General features: G+C 41.1%; 1 protein-coding gene across 9 annotated transcripts in view; it reads left to right on the forward strand.

Annotated features, from left to right (window-relative positions):
• The window catches only part of CHL1 (cell adhesion molecule L1 like), a 141,661-nt gene that overhangs the window by 111,481 nt on the left and 6,862 nt on the right, over positions 1–23,318 (forward strand). For 6 of the 9 annotated variants that reach the window (XM_049826742.1, XM_049826741.1, XM_049826743.1 and 3 more), the window contains 13 exons: positions 834–999; positions 2,160–2,284; positions 4,968–5,069; positions 5,281–5,478; positions 6,341–6,411; positions 8,949–9,171; positions 11,498–11,613; positions 11,781–11,985; positions 12,219–12,341; positions 14,216–14,395; positions 21,264–21,425; positions 22,107–22,238; positions 23,095–23,167. In XM_049826742.1, the coding sequence (XP_049682699.1) occupies positions 834–999; positions 2,160–2,284; positions 4,968–5,069; positions 5,281–5,478; positions 6,341–6,411; positions 8,949–9,171; positions 11,498–11,613; positions 11,781–11,985; positions 12,219–12,341; positions 14,216–14,395; positions 21,264–21,425; positions 22,107–22,238; positions 23,095–23,167 (1,876 nt within the window). Of the gene's footprint in view, positions 1–833; positions 1,000–2,159; positions 2,285–4,967; positions 5,070–5,280; positions 5,479–6,340; positions 6,412–8,948; positions 9,172–11,497; positions 11,614–11,780; positions 11,986–12,218; positions 12,342–14,215; positions 14,396–19,107; positions 19,274–21,263; positions 21,426–22,106; positions 22,239–23,094; positions 23,168–23,318 lie in introns of those variants that run through there. The other 3 variants (XM_049826747.1, XM_049826748.1, XM_049826749.1) reach the window with 3 other exon arrangements.

The raw sequence follows: 23,318 nt of genomic DNA on the forward strand, positions 1-23,318 counted from the left end.
TTAAAGGATTTATGTGGTTGGTTGGGCAGGAGGGGTTTTCCCCTGGAGGCTGTGATGGCAGTGGACGGCTTCTGTTGATCACACAGGTTAAATTTAGTGGGTTGCATACAAATTTACTTAGGGTTTAGGGCTTGCCAATTTAAAAAACCCTTAAATATTCAATTACCAAAGTCCTCAGAACTCTCAGATGCAGGTTTGCTGTGACAAACTTGAGGAAAAAAGCACACTCTTTTTGTGTTCTATTTCTACCCACTCCCTTTGCTTTGTAAATTTTACAGTGATAATAAACATGAAAATGTACAATGAAATTCTCACAGAGCAACATTTCACTGTAAAAATGAATTCAGCCAAGTGCTTTCTTCTTACTTATTCATCTGTTTCTGCATTCAGATTAGAGTCAATTAAAAGAACAAACTTGATTGCAATAATTTTTTCTCACTTGACTTTAAGAAGCTTGTAATTTTTCCTGAATCATTGCCAAAGCCTATTTCATATGGCAATTGGACATAAAAATCATATTCAAGCCTTTTTTTTATCATCCATTTCATGACAGTCTGCTAACAAGGATTTTCACCTGTGACATTTTTGTGGTTTTTTTTCTGGAGCTCTTTGCTTTGGAGTGAACTAAAAAAGATTTTTTCGAGACAGAAAATGAAATCCTGGCAAATATCTATTTCAAAACCAACTATCCTTCACTTGAAATGTTTGTATATATAACAAAAAAGGACATGATCATTGCTGCTAAGGTTGATTTTTATGTATGAAGTGCTTGGTGAAAATTTGATGTAATAGTCTCTCTCTCCTAATCAAAGTGTTTTTCTGTGATCAATCAGATGCTACAAAAATTGTTGTTACTCCGAAGAACCCCCGAGTGTTGAAATCGCATTCAATTTTATTGAAATGTCAGTCTGAATATGATTCACACTTGAAACATAGTTTTAAATTATCCTGGAGGAAAGATGGAGATGAGCTGCCAGTCAACAGCACGGAAGATGGCAGGTGAGCAGGGAAGGAACAAGAGTTTTCTTGATCTCGGATGAATAATGCTATATGGTGCTGGAGCACGAGTCTCAATAAACATGAGACTTAATAGCTTGAAATGCAAATTTATGTCTGCAAGAATTCTTCACGTGATATGTGGATAGATCTGCATTTTATACACCTATAAATATAAATACAAGTGCATCTGTATGAGTTCTGAGCCATGGCTGGCAAATTATTTTGGATTTTATTAACTCTCTCACCATCACGGCAGAATATTGCATAAATGATGGTTTAACCCCAAAATACAACCCTAGCCCCAGTGCACTCAACTGGGGTTTCACTTCAGTGGAACTAGTATTTTCCTGTGTTTTCTACCTGTTCAGCCAAAGCAAAATCCTCGTAATGTAGAAATGAATGGAAAACAGGTCTCTGGGATTCTGCCTAAAATCATACTCATTAAAAGCAATGAGTTTTTCCTGCATGTGAGTTTAGGACTTACAAGTGCAGGCTGAATTTTGCCTTACTTTTGTGTTTCCATTGACCTTGAGGGGATGAAGCTCAGCCTTTATTCCATATGAAGGGTTCCACAGTGGGCAATTAGATGTCTTTATTAATTACCACAGAAAAGAGATGGTTTCCCAAACGCTGCAGTGCTGGAGAGGTTGCAGGTCCTGCTGAGGGCACGTCGTGTGGGGAGATAGCGCCAAGCAAATGCCATGTCTGCAGGAGAGCCCATGTGCCTGGGTTAATGCCAGCTTCCCCTGGTGCATTGGACATTACACAAGTGGGTTGGGAATGCTCGGTTTTACTCAACCCTTTCAAAAATTCAGACAGAAAGCCCATGTATTTGCCTCATTAATGATGTGCCAAAATCCTATGTTCCAGACACTCAGCCGATGCATATCAATGTGGCTCTTTTCAGACCGAGAGAGACATGCCAACTTCCAGCCATGGAGGCTAAATTGCTGCAAAATACAAATAATAGTCTACAGCGCAGTGTATAATACAACTACAATTATGTTTAAAAGTAATAGGCCTAACGTGCAATTATGTTATTCAAAATGTCCTGTTACGAAGGTTTTTTATGAACAGTTTTTTGGTGTCTGTCTGTCACGTGCTTATCTTACAGATTTTTCTCTCCCTTATTTGTATGTGCCTCTTCTTTTGCCCCGTAGGATAATTCTGGACAGGGATACACTGTTCATATCAAGCGTGACACTGGAGGATCAAGGAGTTTACATGTGTGTGGCTAGCACTTCTCTGGACAGTGTCACAGCTGAATCGCAGCTAATTGTTCTTGGTAAGAGAATATTTTCCTGGTGTGTAAACAGCTCCATGCAGTACATAATGCCACTGCAGCACTTTTGCTTATTTGTTTCTTTTGCCCAATTCAGTTACAGAGCCTCAATAACCCAATTTCATGGACGTGCAATGTACCTCTCACTTGTTAACCTCAGTTGTGCTATGCTTGTATCTCCTGGAATGGGGATGCTGACGCAAACTTTTCATTTATATTTAATCTTTGCTATACCTAAGACAAGGCAACCTTTTTTCTCAGTTCAGGAGTCACCCACAGTGGCTGTAGGAGCTTGCCCAGGCTGGAAGGTGTAATAGCATATTAAGAATGGCTCTGCTTCTGCTTTGAAGTCCTTGATCGGTCCTTCACCCCACTTTACTAGAGATTTGCAATGAATTGCCACCCACTTGGACTATATTTTGAAGAAGAAAGACATAAGGCCAGTATTTAGGTGTTCAAGTCCTCTGATGATCAGTGAAAGTTAAGCACCTCAAAGGATTAATTATCTCTGTGAACCTGAGCATGAATTATCATCCAGTGGCAAACAGCAAGTTCACAGCAGAGAAAAACCTTGACCCACAGAGCGGGAAGCTTGACCTCATGTGAGCATCCTTACGGCTCCCTTCCTGAAAGACCTCTTGAAATTAAGGGGAGGAACTTGCGGAGTGATGTGCAGTCCTTTGCGCATGTACCAAAGGGCGTCAGCCAATAGCTAAGATGCTATTTTTACTGACAGTTTTGCATCGTTTTAATTTCATTAAATTTTGCTTCGTTTTACAACTTTATTTATTTCTGGCAGTGATTGCAACATGAGCTAAGACAATCTGACCTTCAAGATGTTTCCACACTTTAGATGAATGGTATTTTTCAGTAAATAGTAAATTAAGAAAATGCTATGCACATTATTTATGGTACTGTGTTCTTTAGTGCTGTATAATTCAAAATGTTTGTAGACTATTTGTTACATTACTTATGAAAATTTCATGAAGCACTTTATTCCCTTTTAAAAAGGTGATTTGCAGAGGAAGAAAAACAGTCTTGTGCTCCTTTCCCCGTGTTTATTGTATATAAGGAAGGTCTTGGTGGATTAACAATATCCGTTATTTTCCAAATGAAAAATTCAGGCTTCTTTTGCAATGAAAGACTTGTGAGGTGACTAAAGAACTAAATATGGCACAGGTGGAGACATCAGAATATGGGCAACTAAGAGCAAAAGAAGTATTCTGTTAGAATTCTTCTAAGTATTTGTTCTATGATTAATGAACAGATAGAAGGATAAGTGTGTTTGAGATACACCATTGCCATCTTTAAATTAATATAATATACTTAATTAAAAAAACCCCATGAAACAAAAACCCCAAACCCAAGCATAACCTCTTCAACTTTTTTATGTAACCTGAGATATACAAGAAAACTCAACATTGTTATTTAAAAAATTTGGTACAGACACAATTAATTTCTTTCACAATGACAGAGACAGACTTGGTGGTTGAGGTAGCTGTTTTTTCTGTAAGAAATGACATTGTCAGCCAAAAATGTAGTTGGGACACTGGGGCAGGAGGAGGTCAAAGACCTGAAGTTGTGCAATCTCATTTTCTTGATCTGTGTATTTTTTAGATTTTGAAACACCAGCCCTATGTTTAGGCAGGGGTGTGTGTGTGTGTGACTTCGGAAGGATGAAGGGTTACCATCAGCCCGCAGCAGTGAGAAATGAGTCTTTTACATCAGGCCCTGTACATTTCAGTTACCAAACTAAGACTGCAAATTGTGAAAGCAAGCCGTAAGGGAGATAAGCATCTGTCAGCCTGAAACCGCTAAATTTGAAAGTGTTCATTCCACTACAGGCAATTTGGCAACAAAGCCATGCCACAGAACACCTCTTCTGCCCCTGATGCTGTTGAGAAACCAGGTTGGGTTGCAGACGTGTGTCCCCACTTGCCATCTCCCAGGACTGTGAAGGGGAGAAGCCCATTTCGGTGGTGCTGGTAACCTCAGCCCCGGTTAAGACCACGTCCCTGAAAAGCGAGCTCTGACAGCAACAGGGTAGTCCCGAGCTTGGGGCTCGTACAGCCCCGCTTTTGTCCCCAGGAGATGCAGTGCAGTTATCATACCAACCACCGCCAACTCTGACTCCGATACATTCTCTGGGCAGCTTTAGTTGAGCTGGCAGGTAATTAATTTTCTTGTTTCCTTTTAATATAGATCCCCGTGGCTGGGATAATGAATGTTATCCTTTCACTCATACTCTAAAAGGCCAGGTTCAATAACTGTCAGAGCTGAGTCACCTTCTACCGCTCTGGTTTGCACCAGAGTAAATCCAAGTGATGCTAATATAACTTTCTGCTAAGAGCAGTGTCAATATCTATTAATGATTAAATAGATCTTAGTGTTGATTTGAAAAGAAAAATCTGTTGCTGGAAGCACAGTAACAAGAGTAGATGGAAATGAACTTGAGAAGAGATATTGTGTTTATAAGGGAGAAAACAGGACCAGAAGATTCAGACTGGTTTTCTGTAATAAAAAGGATCTTTAAAAACAATTCCCACTTTCCTAATTTCGTCTATTTTGAAATCAAAAGATGTTTTACCGCCATCTTGACTGAACTTGCTGTTCCAGTCCTTTGGAAAATGCCAAGACAAACAGAAATAGCTTGCCGTGCTCTTGACACTTCTTCATTATTTCTCAGATGTTCCTGATCCTCCAGAAGACCTTCAGCTCTCGGAAAATCAAAACCGAAGTGTTCGACTATCTTGGAAAGCTGGGGCCAATCACAACAGCCCTATTAATGGTATGAAGGATTTTAGTAGCATCATCTTGCACTGTTTAGCGTTATGGCATGTCATGGCTGTTAGAAGAAACAAACCATGCTCACAGCCATACTTAATCGGTTTTACTATGACAGTTAATTTGTTGTAAGTTCATTTCCATCCTTGCTATTTATAAGCCGTTTATACAGGCTCTGCCTTTTTTTCTTTTGTTTTGTTTCTTTTCCTCCCCAGAGTCGATTATAGAGTTTGAAGAGAACCGGTGGGAGCCGGGGAGGTGGCAGGAGCTAACCCGAACCCCGGGGAATGACACCACAACCCTTTTGTCACTGGCCCCGTATATGAATTACCAGTTTCGTGTCGTATCCGTGAACGCTGTCGGAAGGAGCCAGCCTAGCAAACCATCGCTGCGCTATGCGACACCTCCGGCTGGTAAACGCTGCCATCAAGTTTTCTGAATATCCGTATTTTTAGTGTTTTGCTGGGAATATCAGTGTCCTCCTGTGCTTCTGAGGGGTGTAAAGAAATCAGGGGGACTTGTGCTGCTCTCGCTGCTCAGTGGCAGCCCAGGGATGCCGAAGGAAGGGGTCTAGGCTGCTGTGGTTAGCAGGCTGGTTCCTACCAGGGTAAGTCTGACGCGCCGCTTTCCAGAGCTCTGCTGATTTTGCATCTTTACAGCCCATTGCAGCCCTTTGTGGACAAGCAGTTGCTGGAGAAGATCTGGGTTTATGGGGAGCCCTTCAGCAGCGCTAAGCTTGTCAAAAATCTCCAGTCGCAGTGCATTTCTCACTGTGACAGAAAATGTTTTGTCCCTGAAAGTCATTTTAGAGGCCAACTGTTCAGCATGGCATTTGCATTCCTTGGCATTTTTCTTTCGTTTTTTTTCCCTTTACTTCAATTTCAGGTCCTTCTTCAGCTTTTCAGCTCTGTGCGTCCCACTAATGATACACCTTCTGTTTACTAGCCCCATAGGGAGAGAAATCTCTTCCTCATAATCCCCCTACATCTGGTGCTTTGAAATCCAAAAGTCACAGTTTCATGTTAGCTGGTGGCTCCAACCAGCAAGGGCACTTAGGAATCAAAACTGCATAAACAATGTGTTTTGGTCACAGCAGCTTTGCTGATCCAAGTAATTAATCTCATGAATGTTTTTTGTTTAGGTGTCTTTCACTCTCAGTAATACAGAAATAAGAAAAGTATTTGCATCTCTTTTTTTTTTTTTTTTGCATTTAAATAATAAATGCAAATAAAACCCGCAATATGCGAGCTAACCTTATCACCTGTGTGGTTCCAGCTCCAGACAAGAACCCAGAAAACATCCGAGTTGAAGCTTCTGAACCAAATGAAATGGTGATGAAATGGGAGGTAAGGCAAATGTGTCTGTCAGTGCTACAATATCGGAAACAGGTTCTCCCTGCAAGCAGCAGTTTCTAAAGCAGCATGGAATTTATCAGGATGTTGTTTTAATATAATCACATTTAAAAAGAAATAACGGATCCCTTGACTTTATCTCCCCTTCCCCTATCCCCTGTTTTTTTAGGAAGTATTAGCAAATTCCATAGGTAAGATCCCTGATGCTCCTGAAATCAAAGGTAAAGTTGTTATTGACTTAAATGCATTCTGGATTTCCTCTCTTAGTTTCATTTTTGTTTCAAAAGAGAATTTTTTACATCTAACTTGGTGGTTTATTAATAAATATGAAAGTCCTGTAAAGCACAGTGAGACTTGCCCAGAGTATGCTCTTCTGCTGTGTATCTTGCATACAAGAAAGTGCTTAAAATAATTGTGGTCTTACCCTGCCCCGCAGGGGAGCAGCCAGCTCCAGGGAGGGGATGGGTTACGCAGAGCTTCTGCCCTTCCAGCCCAGAGGTTTAAAAATGATGCGAATCACTTGTCCAAGAGAACGTGAGCTTGAATTTTTACATCAGGAACTAAAGGAGTGTAGATAAAGCACCTAAGCATGTGTGTCAAAGGAATTGCGTAAAAGTCTTGAGAATGGTTTCCAGTCTTCAAATTCCCTGGCTTTTAAGCTTATAGCTTCTGTACCAACAGCTGAGAGAGATATATATTCCTTCATTTAACACAAATTTCAACAACTGTGGAAGGAAGCATAATTTTTTTGTGGCTGGAATTAAACACAATTTACATGAGATTTACTTCTCAATCTGCTGCTTGCAGCAAAGAACAATAAATGTTTCCCCAGCGTGAATTCATGGTTTAGGCTATAATTACGCCAAAAGGAGATGGCCCTCTAGATCTATTGGCTTGGACTTGAACGGGGATTTTTGCTGTACGACATAGCCCAGGGTCAGGGAAGACCATCCTGCCTCTCAGAAGAAATGCAGAGTGGTAGTAACCAGCAGGGCTGGGAAATGCTGCTATGACCAACGCTTTGTTGAACAGAGAACGAGCACTTCTCCTCGCCGGGAAGCCTGTAATCCACTGCTCAGACAGGGCAAAAGTAGAAGTGAAAACTGGGACTGAAGGGAGAGAATGGGATGGACAGGCTTTGTTAAATCTTGTTGAATCATTTAAACGTCGTAAACAGGATATTCATTTATTTATGGTGTTTCCTATATGCTTTTCAGAGGAAATGCTAGGCCCTGAACATGCTATTTCTGGCAGACAAAGGCTGCAAAATGATGTTAATCTGCCTACTTTGGATTAAGAGACCAGATGAGCATTAGCAACTAGCTTTTCAGCCAAGGATTTGCAGCATTAAGGGAGATCAAAATAAGTCAAGCAATGCTGCATTTTAACTCAAAACGAGAAGTTCTTTTTTAGTAGGAATTTTTTACTTCTTCAGCTTCTCTTGCAAATCCCGTTCCCCGGGACCTTTGCCATGGAGGTGATTCTCCCAGCAGTGCCCGTTAGAAAGCTGCCCAGTCTACCGGCTCCTTCACCGCAGTCATCCCAAAGGTCCTCATACGCTCAAGCAGATAAGTGGGAATTTTTGCAGATCCCCCAGTCCTAGGTCCCCCTGTGCATGAGGAGCATCAATGGGGCATCGCTTTCTCCTGGCACTTGCAAGTTGATGCTGTTTCATTTCAGACCTCTGTGTGCAGTTTGGATACCTATCAGTTATTATATATTTAATATGCACAATAGATAACTTAAATATTATGAAAAGTAGGCTGTGTGGTGGGAAATACCCACAGCTGTTTCAGGGGACTGAAATAACCTTCATCATTTTTAGTAGTATAGGTAACCAGTTAACTTTATTAATTTAAGAAGTACATTTTCAGAGAAATAAACTCATCTGGAGAATGTCTCATGACAAGCCATTGCTTTATGTCTTCTAATATTTTATAAATGAATGTTAAATAGATGGGAACCATGTTGTGATGAATTCTTTAGCTGATCAGAAAAAAAGAGTAGCGCAGCAGTTGCACATCAAATGTCCAGGCATAGTTTCAAGCATTTGGTGCGTACTTAGAACAAATCTAAATTTTAATGACCCAACTTGCTGTGCTACATAAAATTCTAAGGTAAAACACAGATTTTAGCCGTACTAAAAAGCACACACAGCCTTATGCCAAAATATGCATTTTAGTTGTGCTAAAAGGCATGCGGTTTTACATCACACAAGAAAACAAAGAAAACCTGTGGCAAAACAAAACCTGATGTATGTAGTATGCAGAAATACGTCTACTAGCAATTAAACTATTTTTAATCCAGCTGTTTCTCTGCCTTTCACCCACCTTTCTCTTGAAGTCATGACCTTTTTTCTTCCAGCAGTCTTAAAATTAACACGACACTGAAAAGCTAAAGCTTAATTTCCCCCCGCTTTTCGCTCCCAATGTTGTAACACGCCCTCCAAAATTATTCCCCCCTCCCCTCAGCTGCTGTTTCATGATTACTGCAACAAAGGCAGACAAGAGCTCTTTTAACTTCTTCCGCAGCCATTGAAACCTGTGGAGAGGAACGGGCCGGGGCTGGAGTACAAAGTCAGCTGGCGGCAGCGGGGAGTCGAGGCAGACTGGAACGAGGAGATGGTGAAGAAGCATTCATTGACCCTGCGAAATACTCCCACCTTTGTGCCTTACGAGATCAAAGTCCAAGCGGTAAATAATTTAGGATCTGGTCCTGAACCAAACGTTACCATCGGATATTCAGGAGAGGACGGTAAGTAGCAGAAACCTCCATGTAAAAATACGCTGCGTGGGGAATTATTGCGATGCGAAACGATCGGATGCGGAGCGATGGATTAGGGAGCCCACGGCCAAAACTGCTGAAATGCCAGTGCTTGGCCTGATGGGCTACATGAGATGCAGATACGACTGATGTTGGGTGCTGTGCATGCCAACTTGCTGGAATTTGAGGGTTTTTTTGGAAAGGTCACTTGTGCTTTCATTAACCTCAGTTGCTGGCTTAATCTGGATACTTGTTTGACAGCCACAGTCCATAAGAATTCTATGAAGTGTAGCAGTCATGGTGGTGTGCTTGGTGGGAAAAAAAAATCTTTAGCTTGTCTGGGGATTGATTCAGCACTTTAACGCTGTCAGAAGTGAAGTCTTCCTCCACTGTAAGGCTTTGCTTTGAATCTACTCCTGCTCCAAGCCCCCTCCTTGGGTCTTAGCGCTCGCCCATGTCTGATTTTGGACTCTGCCTGGCCCACAGTGCATCTTCCAGGCCAGATCAAAGAGGCTTTCTCCCCTTGCCACCCATTTTCACAAAATACGTGCCCTGGGCTGCTCTGAAATCACAGCAACTGGATATGATACCACCCTTTGCACATGCTCTTCGAGCTCCAGCTTCATGGTGGGCTTTAATAATCATGTCCCGTTAGGAGAAGTGAACATGCAGGAGGATTGCCCTGAGAAAAGAATTTATGCCGGTGCCACGCAGGATGTCTCAGCCCTGCTGCATCCGTGGGACGCTGGATAATGTCACGCTGAGGCCACCCCAACATCTCTGAACAGCAGTCTGCCCCTTTTGGTGTTTGCCGCATGACTAGAGATGATATTTGGAGGACTGGAAATGTATCCAGTTGCAGTAAAGAAATGCCAAGCCTCACATTAGGAAGCAACCCAGTTAATCACTACCACCACCATAAAAAAAAAGAATCTTTTTTTGTAGGAATTAAGGATTTAAATCAGCAAGGGAGTAAACAGCATGGTGGCCAGCTAGCGTGGGGTGCCAAGCTTCCCTGATCCCAAATACAAATGCTTATTGCATTTGCAAACGCTTAGCAGCAGGGGCTGGGAGCTGTTGGCAAAGAGGGGCCAGGAGGGCCAGCGAAAGGTCTGTGCTTCAGATCTGCAGATTAATTTTATTAGTTACAGTCAGGCAGTTTTCATCCCATGCAGAATCTGAAGTCTTTAAGTTGTTTTCGTAAGAGTGAGACAAACTGACAGTTTGAATGGCAGTTGAAAAGTCTGCAGTGGATTAGCCAACTAAGACAAGCATGTGTTTTGCTGCTTATTAAAATGACCAGCCAGCCATGTCCTTGATTTAACCCACCACGTCCCGCAGGAGTCTTTCCCCACCAGCAGCAGTATAGGTGCTGCTGCTCCCACCTCTCCACTTGCTGCAGCTTCTCGCAGAAGATCGTATCCTGACCCATGGTAGGTGTTATGGGACCATCAGTAAAGTGGCTGTGATAACCACAGACGTTACCAGCCTTACAGAGGGACACTAACCCTAAGGTAGGCTCTCCGGAGTACTCCTATCAACCCTCAATAGACCAGTTGGATGTTTACAGCCTGCCGACTTCTTCCTGGTGTTTCACCCGCATCAGGTGTCAGTGCTGGGAACGGTCTTGGAGCTGTTTGGGTGGGAGAATCCCCACTGCGCACCCAGAGGTGGACAACGGGAAGGTTTGGTCGTGCACCTTCTCTCCCCTGTGGAGTGTATGGCAGAAGCGGTGGTGAATAGTGAGAACAGAAAGAAAGAAACCCCGCAGCGCGTTTATTTTCTTTGTGTGTCTGTGATGGATATAATTTTATACCTATCAGTGGAAAATCTTCCTTGCAACTCAGTTGTCAATGGATCAAGGCCTCTTTTTTTTCAGCCACTGGAACAGCTCTCTGTATTGTGTAGTGATTAAAATCCTACTGTTTAATGAGCTGAGTTGTAAAATGAAATTGATTATAAAAAAAAAACTTTATGATTGCCTTCTTGAGTGCTGTGCTAATCTTTTTTTTTTTTTTTATTCTTCTCACTGCTGTAAGCATTACTTGAAACAGGAAATCATAAATACTGATGTAGAAATTCATATGTCCCAGTGCACCTGTATTCCAGCCCTCAGCAGAAAGCCCTGGTATGGCAAAATAATGTTTATTGGCCCATTTCACCCACTGGATGCAGGTGGAATGGCTTTTTTCTTGCCTGCAGTAAGACTGCATGAACTGCCACAGCTTGAGCTGGAAAGCCAAGCCCTGTAGCTGTGAACGGCATGAAACTGAGCCTTTGTAAGTATCTTTAATATGCAGCACTTTTGTTTTTACAGTTCCAGATGCCGCTCCTTCCGGCGTATCGGTGGATATTATGAACAGCACGCTGGTCAAAGTCTTCTGGTTTGGAATACCAAGGGACAGAGTTCGTGGACATTTAAGAGGCTATAAGGTTACAAATTTCTCTTTAAATATTTGTATATAGTTGAATAATCTACTAAATGAATCCCAGATCAAGGATAGATTGCAATCTCCCATTTCTGGGAAGATGAGAGAAATCAATATCGCGTTCAGCCCCATACAACATAATTTGCTATAGAAATACCGATCTCGATGCAGGTCAGTTGGTGGAAAACAAAAAGCATGCTGGATGGAAAAAGGCATCACCCAGAGAAACACTTCCTAACGTTTGTAGGAGACAGAAACTATGGGATGATTCCTGGTCTAGAGCCCTTCAGTGAATTCCGCTTAACTGTTTTGGCTTACAACGCCAAAGGAGATGGCCCGGAAAGCTCCCCCGTTGTGTTTGAAACTCCAGAAGGAGGTAAGACAAAATGAGAATATGGGGTGGAGGGACATAAATAGAAATTGTCCACGTAACAAGGTAAGTTGATTTCCTTATTTAAAGTGATTGTAAAATCTCCAATATTCATAAAACTCTTCACTAGAAATGGGAACTGTAGGTGTTGAGCTAAACTATATCCTCATTTAACAAGTATGTGTTGAGACAGACCTGTTCAATCTTCTTCTCTAAAAGCTAATCCCCGTATCTTGCAGTCCCTGAACAACCACGTTTTCTAAGGATCCTGAACTTTGACAAGGACTCGGTCACTCTGTCGTGGGGACTTCCCAAGAAAGCAAATGGCCACCTTACTGGCTACGTTTTGCAATACCAGATAAGTATGTGCTTGTTTTACCTCGATTTTAGAATTTAAGCATTATTAGTTAAAAAGAAAAAAAAGAAAAACAAAACCAAAAAAAAGGGTTTATATGTGCAGTTCTTTAAAACAGAGGCTGATGAGAAGGGCTGTTTCTGAGATCCCTGTAACAACCATAGCGTCAGAACGGTGTGTTTTGATCTGCGATGTGTGCACAGCCTGCTAGAGGGCAGGCTAAAGTCATCTTCCAGAGCAAAAAGTTTTCCATACACTTTTCTGATGTAAGCTCACATTGCTGCCAGGCCCTATTCCACATTTATAGACTAATTCAATTATTTCATATTTGCAAATTATACCTAACGTAGTGGTTAAGAAGACCCATAAATTGTAGGTGCATTTTACTGAAGTGAAAGTCATTCAATGCAAAATAATTTGTAATGAGAGAACTTCAGCCACATTTGTTCAGATCTCCACATTATGTCAGTGAGCACCTCCTCCCTGTAGAGTGCCTCAGCAGAAATGCAGACAACTACCACCTGAGTCATGTTATTGAGTAATCACACTGAGAAACAACTAAATACCAGGGGTATTTCTTTCTTGTCTGTGAAAGAACTGAGTAGCTGGGAAGAGACTTTGAGCAGATAACCTCAGGCAAGATGCAGTATTGGTCCCAGACTACCACACCACCAGCTGTGAGGCGTGGTGACAATTCAGGGTATTTTATATGTTCTTTGAGGATGGAACAGGATGAGACTGTGCCCTATTTACAAAAAACACCCCATGTAATTCTGACTTATCTCTGTGTTGTGGTTTAATCCCAGCCAGCAGTGAAGCACCACTCACTTCTCCCCACCCAGTGGGATGGGGGAGAGAATCAGGAGGAAAAAGGTAAAACTCGTGGGTTGAGATAAGAACAGTTTAATAGAACAGAAAGGAGGAAACTAATAATGATAGCAATAACAATAGTAAAATGACAATACTAATAAAAGGATTGGAACATACAAAACAAGTGATGCCCAATGCAATTGCTCACCACTTGCCGACCAATGCCCAGTCAGTTCCAGAGCAGTGATCCCTCCCAGGCCAACTCCTGCCCCAGTTTATATACTGGGCATGATGTCACATGGTATGGAATACCCCTTTGGCCAGTTTGGGTCAGCTGCCCTGGCTGTGTCCCCTCCCAACTTCTTGTGCCCCTCCAGCCTTCTTGCTGGCTGGGCATGAGAAGCTGAAAAATCCTTGACTTAGTCTAAACATTATTTAGCAACAACTGAAGACATCCGTGTGTTATCAACATTCTTCTCAGTCCCAAAACTGTACCAGCTACCAGGAAGAAAGTTCACTCTATCCCAGCCGAAACCAGGACACGCTGCCGAAAGAGAACTGCCCAGTCGCCTTTGCAATCAGGGGCTGGGGGCTGAATCTTCCCTTTGGTTTTGGTGCCTGTGGGCAGAGAGTGGATCTATCTATTTAGGTGGTTTGTGGGTGGTAACCCCTCCTTCAGCTGCCAGCTCTGCCAAGGCAGAGGGGAGCAAAGCAGGACAGCCATCCGTTAACTTGCTTGCAAAAGTTTGCAGATGTTTGGAAGCAAAGCAAGAAGCAATTTATATATATTTAATGATCTGGGAGACAGTAATTTTTACCTCCCACTCAGTACATGCCTATCTAGAATCAGAGAGCTTTTTAAGAACAGTAATAGCTCACTGAGTAATTGGGAGATTGACATGGACGAGATAAATCCCATTTAAATACTTGGCAGGGAGGTGAGATACGTTTATTCAGGCTTCATCCTTCCTACTTACTGCAGAGTGCCTCCCTTGCAGGAAACTTCATGACACGTTTCATGTTCGTAGCCTTTAGCTGCTGGATCTGACTCAACTGCCTTTTCCCTTTCAGTAAACGAAACGCATGAAATCGGACCTCTGAACGATGTCAGCGTAACCAACCGCTCCACGCTCAGCTGGAGGCTTTCAGGTCTCAGCTCCAGTACCAAGTACAAATTCTATGTGAAGGCTTGTACAGTCAAAGGCTGTGGGAAGCCGGTCACAGAAGAAGGACTAACGATGGCTCAAGGGAGTAAGTTAATAGGCAATATGTTTTTATGCGGAGAAGCTCTAACAATAATGGAAAAATCTATTGAGAATATTCCAGGCTTGACATTTCCTTTGTAATTAGAAGAAATAAATTTGTTTTTCTTTCCATGAGAACAATCAATGAACTTTTTAATGTAGCCATGCAGCTCTTCAGAAAAGTAGAGCTTATCTGTTTCATTTTGCTGTACAGCACTGTTTCTATTCCCACCCATCAACTCTTTAAGCCGTACTAGAATAAGTGAATTGCATTTAGTCACAAAGAAAAAATTGAAAATCTAGATAATCTGTCCTCAGTAATATTATAAAAACAAATTTTGTCCTTGCATGAAGATGCAGGACTGCCAGAAACATTAGGGGCAGGTATTTGACACGGAAAATCCAGATGAACATAAAGTTGACTGCAGTGCATTTGATCCATTATTTTATTATTATTTTATCAGAGACTGGAAGTGAGCATTTGTGTGCCACTTATACCCTATCCTAAACCACTGATGTTCAGTGATGTTCAGTGATTTAAAGGAAAATTGCAAGCACTATATGGTAGCTCATCTTTCACATTCAGCTGAAATGAAATAAAATGTACTGTGCTCAGCAAGTCTGAAAACTCTACAATACTGAGGAACAAGTCCTTGCTATTAATCAGAAACCATTGCTGTGCACTTACCACAGGGAAGGAGAAAGAGAATGTGATAAGCAAAAGAGTCCTGGCTTCATCATTTTTAGCAATGATAACAGTCGGGAACAATGTTGATATAAAAGAGAAAAATGGTCCTTGTTGCACAACATCCTATTGGACTTCTAAGTTGCAGAATCTCTTCAGTTATTGGTAAAACAAGTAAAAAGTACTTTAAACTCATCATGCCCCAGTTCAGGATCCAGCCATGAACTATCATCCACTTTCTCAAGTAGGAAAACTCCTTCTCAACTGCCTTGTAGCCTCCAGTCTCACTGTAGTATACGGGTACTCACGTAGTAGTAACTACGAATCTATCAGCAGGGTTTAAAATTTATTCATAATTAAGGAAAGTAGAAGATTCTTTATTTTTTTCTTTCCCTGAGCTAAAAAATGCACCATATCACCTCATTAGTTACCTTTTCTGGCCTTCATTTGGCAGGGAGAATAATGTGTTTTGGCCACTTGAAAGTCTATAACTTCGTTGAATAACCTTGTCAGGTTTTTTGAAATGCTTCCCTGCCTGATATGCTTAAACGGATGATAGTGTTGCCATTCATTTTGTTCTCATTCTCTTCTTTCCTAAGACTTTGTTTCAGCAGAGGCAACAACTGATTCTTGTGAAATGCTTGTAGAATAGAGTAGTATAATTGATAAAAGCCGCAAGGGTCCGGTTCTGCGATTAATGTGTGCTCCTTGCTGGTTCTCAAGCCACCCCAAATTAGGACACTGCATCTGTCACTGAGATGCCGCTAGAGTTTTGTGTCATTATTTGCTGGCTAAATTGTTCTGATATTTTTCAACTAAACATGATGGGCTGAAAAAAAATCACTCTCTTCAGTGACCTTCTTGGGGTTTTAAGCTGTGGTATAGAAAGCAAGGTGATTGCTCAAAATTAAAACAATCTCTCTTTTTGAAGAAAGGGAGTGATTTTGAAAGTCAAAGTTCATAATTTAAAATGACCCACATAAATGACAGATATAAAACGTGTTGCCCCCTGAAATGAAACTCCGTGATAGAGCGCTCCAAGTTTCTTTGGGTTTTGATTCAGTGATTCTATATCCACTATGTTCTGGTTTTAGTAATAAAAACATAAAGCTCTCATTGTTCATTTTAAGACTTTGAATAGCTTCCACTGCTGTAATATAGCCTTTGCAGGCTGTGCCATGGGTATTTCAGAATTTCACAATACGTTTTGCCAGGAAAGTGGAGATGTTAAGGTGGAAGCTATGGATTCATTCACATTTAATCATTGATATACTCAATCTGCATCACTGCTATTGCTTTCATTTATTTGCAGTTCTCCCTGCTACTATAGTCTGGAATCAGAAAGAAAAGTCATTCTCTTTTTTTAATATGTACATATACGAGTATGCACGTATCACCACTAAAACCAAGTCTGTGTAGGGAAAATGGTTGTGCTTTAAAAGATAATTTTGCCAGCCTGCAATTTATGTGCAACCCATTTCCTGAAGATGCGTTTGCAGTGGCATGAATGACTGAATTTAGTAAAAAAAGTTTCTCTCAATTAAATGAATATAACTCCCTGGATGGATAAATGGGGACATCATACACTTTCTCTACAACTGCAACATCTTCCTCTGTGAATGAACCGTTCAGATTCAGATTTTTATCAGGAGTAACACATTGCTTTGAGTTAGCGACACTTTACCAAAAGGTCAATGAGCGGATACTGATAGGAAAAGACCCTCGCACGCTCGCATCTGGATTTCTTCATTCCCCGGTGGAGCAGTGCCACTCTCTGTGCTTGTCTGGCAGTGGCGGAGACCGAGCTCTCCGCTCTGCTCTGCAGCACTGCCTCTCTCAGAAGGGGCTGGTGCTATATAATTGCTTAACAGAGGAAAACCACGCTTTAATATTTGTCTCCAAGATTAAACGCAGGCCCACTGGAATTAGTGAGAAATAGCAGTAGGAGATATAAACCCTTTTGTTTATAGAATCTTTGCTGCGCGACCCAACACCACTGCCGCTGGCAGCTAATACAAAGTCAATGAAATAAAAGGCCTCTTTCTTATGAAAGATCTTAAACATAGCCAAAATAACACAGGTATGAAACAGCGATCGACAACTAAAGGTTTTTTATCTGTTGTTGATAAAATACTGTGGACAATCGTGGAAAAACCTGGGCAAAAGTATATTGGCATTGTACTGCAAAATAAATAATAGTTTAATTTTTGTGGCTTCATCTTGGTTTCATTCCACAGAAGAAGGTATGCTGTCTTTGGAGAATGAGTTTTATCTCTAATTTTTCATTTTCAGGCAGTATTTTTTAAATGACCTACAAACTAATTAATTTTCCCCTTGAAAATGTCAATTTCCCAATGATCATTAAGCTCAGAAATGTAACACAAAATAATGTTCTCACATAAGTGAAAAAAAGTAATTTAATATAGCAGTCTTTTTTTTAACACAAAGCCTCTTTTCATCTAGTTACCAGTGTTTCTCGAGGATTACTAAACACGTATTACATGTTGAGAATGATTACTGTGTGTCCAGAAATTCAAGCCTTAATGAAAAATTCATCCAGAGGAAGCCGTACAACTGTAGTTTTATTTTCCAGAGAAGCCAGAGAACAGAAGTTCACCAGTTTCATTATATTTCAATGGCAATTGGCACATAACTCCCACAGGCTTTTTGAAAATCTTAGCCAGAGGGTACTAACCTTCATGACACGCCATAAGATGAGGAGACTAACCATTTGTTACAAAATATATGGGTTTAGTTCTTTTTTGCCACAGGCACAGTGAAAAGGGAAAAATACAGCTGCCTTAGCCATATGTAACCACTGGTATTGTTACCAGCACCCCCCCCCCCCCAAATATGCCCTGTTTCTTCACAATCAAAAGAATCTGATGAAATCTTGATGAAAAAGTTCTTTTTCTGTCATTTATGCCATTCCATTCTGCTGCTTTTTCTTTGGCCGGGGGACCCATAGCCCATCAAACCCTGTTGTTGCTAATGACGGGCAACGAAGCGTTCTGCCAGCCCCGGTGCTGCACACAGGCTGGACCGGGAAAAGGAATATGTGACATATCGCTGTTTCAAACCCCTATCATTTTGAGCAAGAAAAACAGGCGTGTTAAATATAATATGCTAAATATATCAGTCTTGGAGTACTTGAAGCAGATTTGTGATTAACTGTTTATCTTTGCTATTTTTTTTTGCTTTTTCCTCTTCTACCAGCCTGCCCCAGTGTAGCCAACACAGAGAGCTTAGAAGAGGCAGAGAGAGATGAAGTAAACTATAACCTGTCGTCTTGTCCGAGCTCAGATTTCTCATACAAATGACAATCAGTACAAATAGATGATCACAAACTCACCTATAAATTCTTCTCAATAGAGTTTACATACAACAGGCTTACTAATCTCTATAGCTTAAACTATTCCCAATTAAGCACGAATTACCTCCCGCACTAAAAAAGCTCAGAAGATGAAGGATACTTGTGATGCATATTTATATACTTTTAATAGCCAGGCAGTAGGGGAAAATTAAGGCAAGTCCAACTTTCCATTTATTGGAGCAGATGTATTTAGACAGGTACGGCTGTAAATTAAGATGTTGCCCACAATTAGTATTTAGCTATTAGACTGCCAGCTTTTTTATATAAGTATGTTTTATAACAGATGTGCTAACTTTTGGAGAACTAGCACTCTTGTAAGTCTTTGGGGGCAGGTTATGTTGTTTTTCCCTTTATACCATAAGCTTCTATAAAAAATGTGTGTTCTGTTGTTCTCATAAATCTTGAAGCCCAGTAGGAATATTGTAAAATTGCAGTTCAGTGTTTAATGTTCACGCGAGTCCCATGGTATGGCTGATAAATAGTGGGGGAAGATGAGAAGTGCTGGTGATATGCCTTTATTACTAATGCTTCTTCTCCCTTACTGTAGATTAAAAACCTAACCCAACTGCTTTCAATTCTCTGAAGCTAATTTCTGCAGCTCACTGACCTTTCAGTCTGTTGAGCTTTTCCTTATCTGTATATCTTTGCTTTTATTTTTCAGGATGCTACACTTCTTTTTCTATTCCAACCACCAAACTTGCCCCACTTAGCAATGCTTTCTCCTCTGTACATACTATATTGAGTGTGTAACACACACCAGAAAGAAATCGCGTGGAAAGAAACCTCATAATCACCCATCACTGGACACCTGTACCGAGCTTTAAAGAAAAAAATTCGTTTAGTGTTTTGGGATAGGTGATGTTAAACAGCCTGGAGAGCCAGTGGTAAATCCCCAGTCCCAGCTCAGGTTGGGCTCAAACCCTCGGTCCAGGACGCGCGTCCCAGCCCCGCGCTGTTCGCTGTGGAGCCGGAGCGGCTGATACAGCTGAGCAATAACCTGGCAGAAAAGGGCTGGTTTTCAGCCATATCAGTTCCCCCTTTCTGCTTCTGTAAAGAGCCGTCCGTTCAAAAAGAAGAGGCTGGCACGAGCTGGAAATCAATAGGTGGTAGATACGGACTGGTTACGCTGGTTTAAGAAGATGCACACCGGACCGCAGTGGTGGGCTACCACTGGGCTCAGGGTTAAGCATTTTGCTTACCAGGAATTCGGGAGAAATGCTTCTTAAGGAGGCTTGCGTTGTGTACAAATTGGACCATGTGTCATGCATAAGTGTTATATGGTATTTAATACACAACGGGTTGAGGGTTCCCATTCATTCTTGTTACTTTATGGATAGTGTTTCCATTAAATACGTTTTTCTGATGTCTTGATTTTAGAACATGTAATTAAAATATACCTGTGGTATCCTGTTGCTTAATTTGCAGTTTGATTAAAAATTAGAACTTGGTTTCACATACTTCATTTAGCAAAAACTACCGATAGACGGATTAATTTATGCTAATAAGCTGTGCTTCAGTATCAGCAACATTTCAGCTGTATGTGCTCTCTCTGGGTCCCAATGGTCTACTAATTTAACTGCTTATTGTAATACATGTATAGTTGCCTTGGAAAACTTATCTGGAACTGCTGCTTTGATTGTGCTTGGATTCATCTTAATCTTTTTTTTTTTTTTTTTCCCTTCAGCTGTCAACTAAGCCTTTATCTCTGAAAGCTTCTTGCTTTGCTTGTTTACTAGTTTAAGTATTAACGAGCATTGTTTTACTGTCAGCGCTAATTGGTCAAGTCGTTTTCAAATTATACTGTGTGCTCAATCCTTAGTTCAGACGACTTTGGATAAAGCAGGCAAATTAGGCAACTGAACACAATTAAAGAGTTGTATTTATTACGTGCAGCAGCCAAAATCTCTCTCCTGCCACCGAGGGCAGGCACGCTCCCGAGTTGTGCCCATTGGGTGACTAAAGAGATCCCGCAGGTCACACGCGGTTCTGCATTTGCTCATACGAACGGGCTTTTCGTGCTCGGGCAGTGATTGCTAAGTTCTGTAGATGTCCTTTTTTTCTGTGATCCACAAATGCTGTTTTAAAAAAGCTTTAATACCCTGCAATCTTAACCAGACAGAAATTACAGTAGGCGTTTTGCAAGTGAAAAGGCTCTAAAACTAGGGCTACTGGAACTTCTCTTCTACCTCTTAATCAAATATTAAGCTCATCAGGAATATTTAAATGCCTAAATATCAATTTAAAAGCAAACTTCAGCTATATCTAAACCAGTGCTTTGTGCAGGCATTGTGGTATTTAAAAGGACATGGAAAATCACTGTCAGGAGAGAAATGAGTACAAATCCCAATGTTAATTTTTTCTGAGAGACACATAAGAATGCATTTCCACATAACAAGCTGTCTGTGCTTCCCTGCTGACTTCAGTTCAATGGGAGAAGCATCAAACCCCAGATTATCTATACAAAGCAAGCCCATTTTCAAGTTGTAATTTTTTTAAGCACGCATTAGTTAAAGCAGATTCATAATCCCCCATCAATATTAACTTTCATCCTGGGAAGTGTACCAACCCCTTCATAAACATCAGGATTACTTCAGTCTGCTGTTTATTTTATCTGATGGAATATTAAAAATCAAAGAGGGGGAATGTTTTTTACTTTACTGCCTGCTTTTGAAAATCAGATTACCTGATGACAAATGTTAAAAATCCTTGTATGTCATATTTGTGTGTTATTTACGTTATTTGTAACTGTGCATTTCACAGGCCTTTTGTTCAATGAATACCATTAATTAATATGACTTGAATATGTACATTCCATAGGTAAAGGGATCGGCAAGATTTCAGAAGCAGTAAAGCCCACCCAAAAGTTTCACCCCATTGAGGCACTTGAGCCTGGAACTGAATATACAGTTCGTCTAGTGACTAAGAATTGGGTTGATAACAATAGCATTTTTGAAGATGTAATTGAGACAAGGGGGAGAGGTGAGACATGAAACCCTTCAAGGTGATAAAGATTTATTTTGAATGTAAATAAATGTTGAGGTTACATCTTACGTTGTGCAGTGAAAGTGTACCAAAGTCATTACTTTGTTCTGTGATTTTTAAGTTGACCCTTGCAGTTGAATCCCATGGGAGCATAAACACATCCGTGGTTCTTGGCTGAGTCCTGTGCTTTACTTGATGCACAATAGCCCAGAACAATGACAAACCTTTACAAAACAGTTTTCCCTCCTATGCGATTTTGAAAGGGTAGTGCTGTGATATAATCCATTTTAAGTGTGCCAGTCCAGCGGTTTGCATGTATCAGGTGCACTTTTAACTCTATTTCTTTCGCAAAACTGCTTTTGCATGAGAGGCTTAACAATTCTCTGTTCAGCTTTCCTATTTGGCATTAATCCTTTGAGTCAACTACTCGCTCAGAATTACCTTTCCAAAATGTCTGTACTGTGCCTTGTAGACTGCGCATTGCCCTTAAGTCTAAAAATGTCACGCTCTGGACACAGTTCTGTCTTGCAGTTCTTTAAGTTGAACACAGTAAGTAGTGACAGACCGATTCAGTTAGGATCCAGTGAAGAACGTGTTATGTATTCATGTTATAGTAGGGTGATGACCTTTTCCTCTGATTAATTTTCTTCTCTTTTACTCCTCTTCTGTTTCACAAAGCCTATGCTGGCATTTACGATGGAATTTCCACCCAGGGGTGGTTTATTGGACTGATGTGTGCCATCGCTTTGCTCACCCTACTGCTGCTAACTATTTGCTTTGTCAGAAGAAATAAAGGAGGAAAATATTCAGGTAAATGGATTTATTGTCCTTTCGCTATGTTCACGTGTTAATAACAAGCATCCTTCAGACTTTTATCTCTGGAGGCTGCAAAGCCACAAGCAGAAGCATCCAATTAGGATTTGTAGCTTTTGAGAAATATCTGCAGAATGGATTCTAATGAATATAAGTGAAGCTGTGCTCTCTGGGTGAGATAGTGCTGCGTGCTGGTCAGAGATCTTGCTAAGGCCTTTGATAGTGCTTGGTGAATCTTCCAGTATTTAATCCAGATGTAGAGTCGAGGTCCTTACCAGCTGCACCTCTGAGCCGCCGTTGGCCGGGCTACCTGCTCGCTTTCACACCTGATAACTCCTACTGGACATACTAACTGACGTAACTTCCATGGGTAGCCAAACTGCTTAACAATAGAATAGTTTGCTGAAAGTAATTCTGTCATTTTCAAAGCAGTGAGTAAGGATTGAAGTATAAATATTGAAGTATAAACCTGGTTGCCCAGGGAGGTGGTAGATGCCCCATCCCTGGAAACATTCAAGGTCAGGTTGGACGGGGCTCCGAGCAACCTGGTTGAGTTGAAGATGTCCCTGCTCATTGCAAGGGAGTTGGACTTGGATGATCTTCCAAGGTCCCTTCCAACCCAAACCATTCTATGGTTCTATAAACACTTGCTAGCTTTCTTAAAAATTAGGGAATGGCCCCAAAGCCTTGACGGAAGCCTTCTGGTTGTGTCCAACCAGACGTGCAGGGCGAGCTGCTGCCTTCCAGGTTAGGCTGGAGGTGATCACAAGGCAGTTTTCCCGTTGCACCTGCGAAAAGAAAAATCCACGGCGGAACACGGCATACAGATCTGTGCTTTATTTTATTTGTACAGTGAAAGAAAAAGAAGATTTGCATCCAGATCCCGAAGCTCAATCAATAAAAGATGAAATCTTTGGGGAATATAGGTAAATAGGACCTGCTTTAACAAGCATTTGTGTTTGTTGGGGTTTTGTTTGTTTCCAGATGTCATCATTATTTAGAACATTTTTATAGCATGCAATTAAATGCTATTTTTCATTTTCAAGGCAAACCTCACAGGAGTGGATAATAGTAGGA

Source organism: Accipiter gentilis, chromosome 23 (assembly GCF_929443795.1).
Source record: "Accipiter gentilis chromosome 23, bAccGen1.1, whole genome shotgun sequence".
In the NCBI taxonomy this organism is placed as follows: domain Eukaryota; kingdom Metazoa; phylum Chordata; class Aves; order Accipitriformes; family Accipitridae; genus Astur; species Astur gentilis.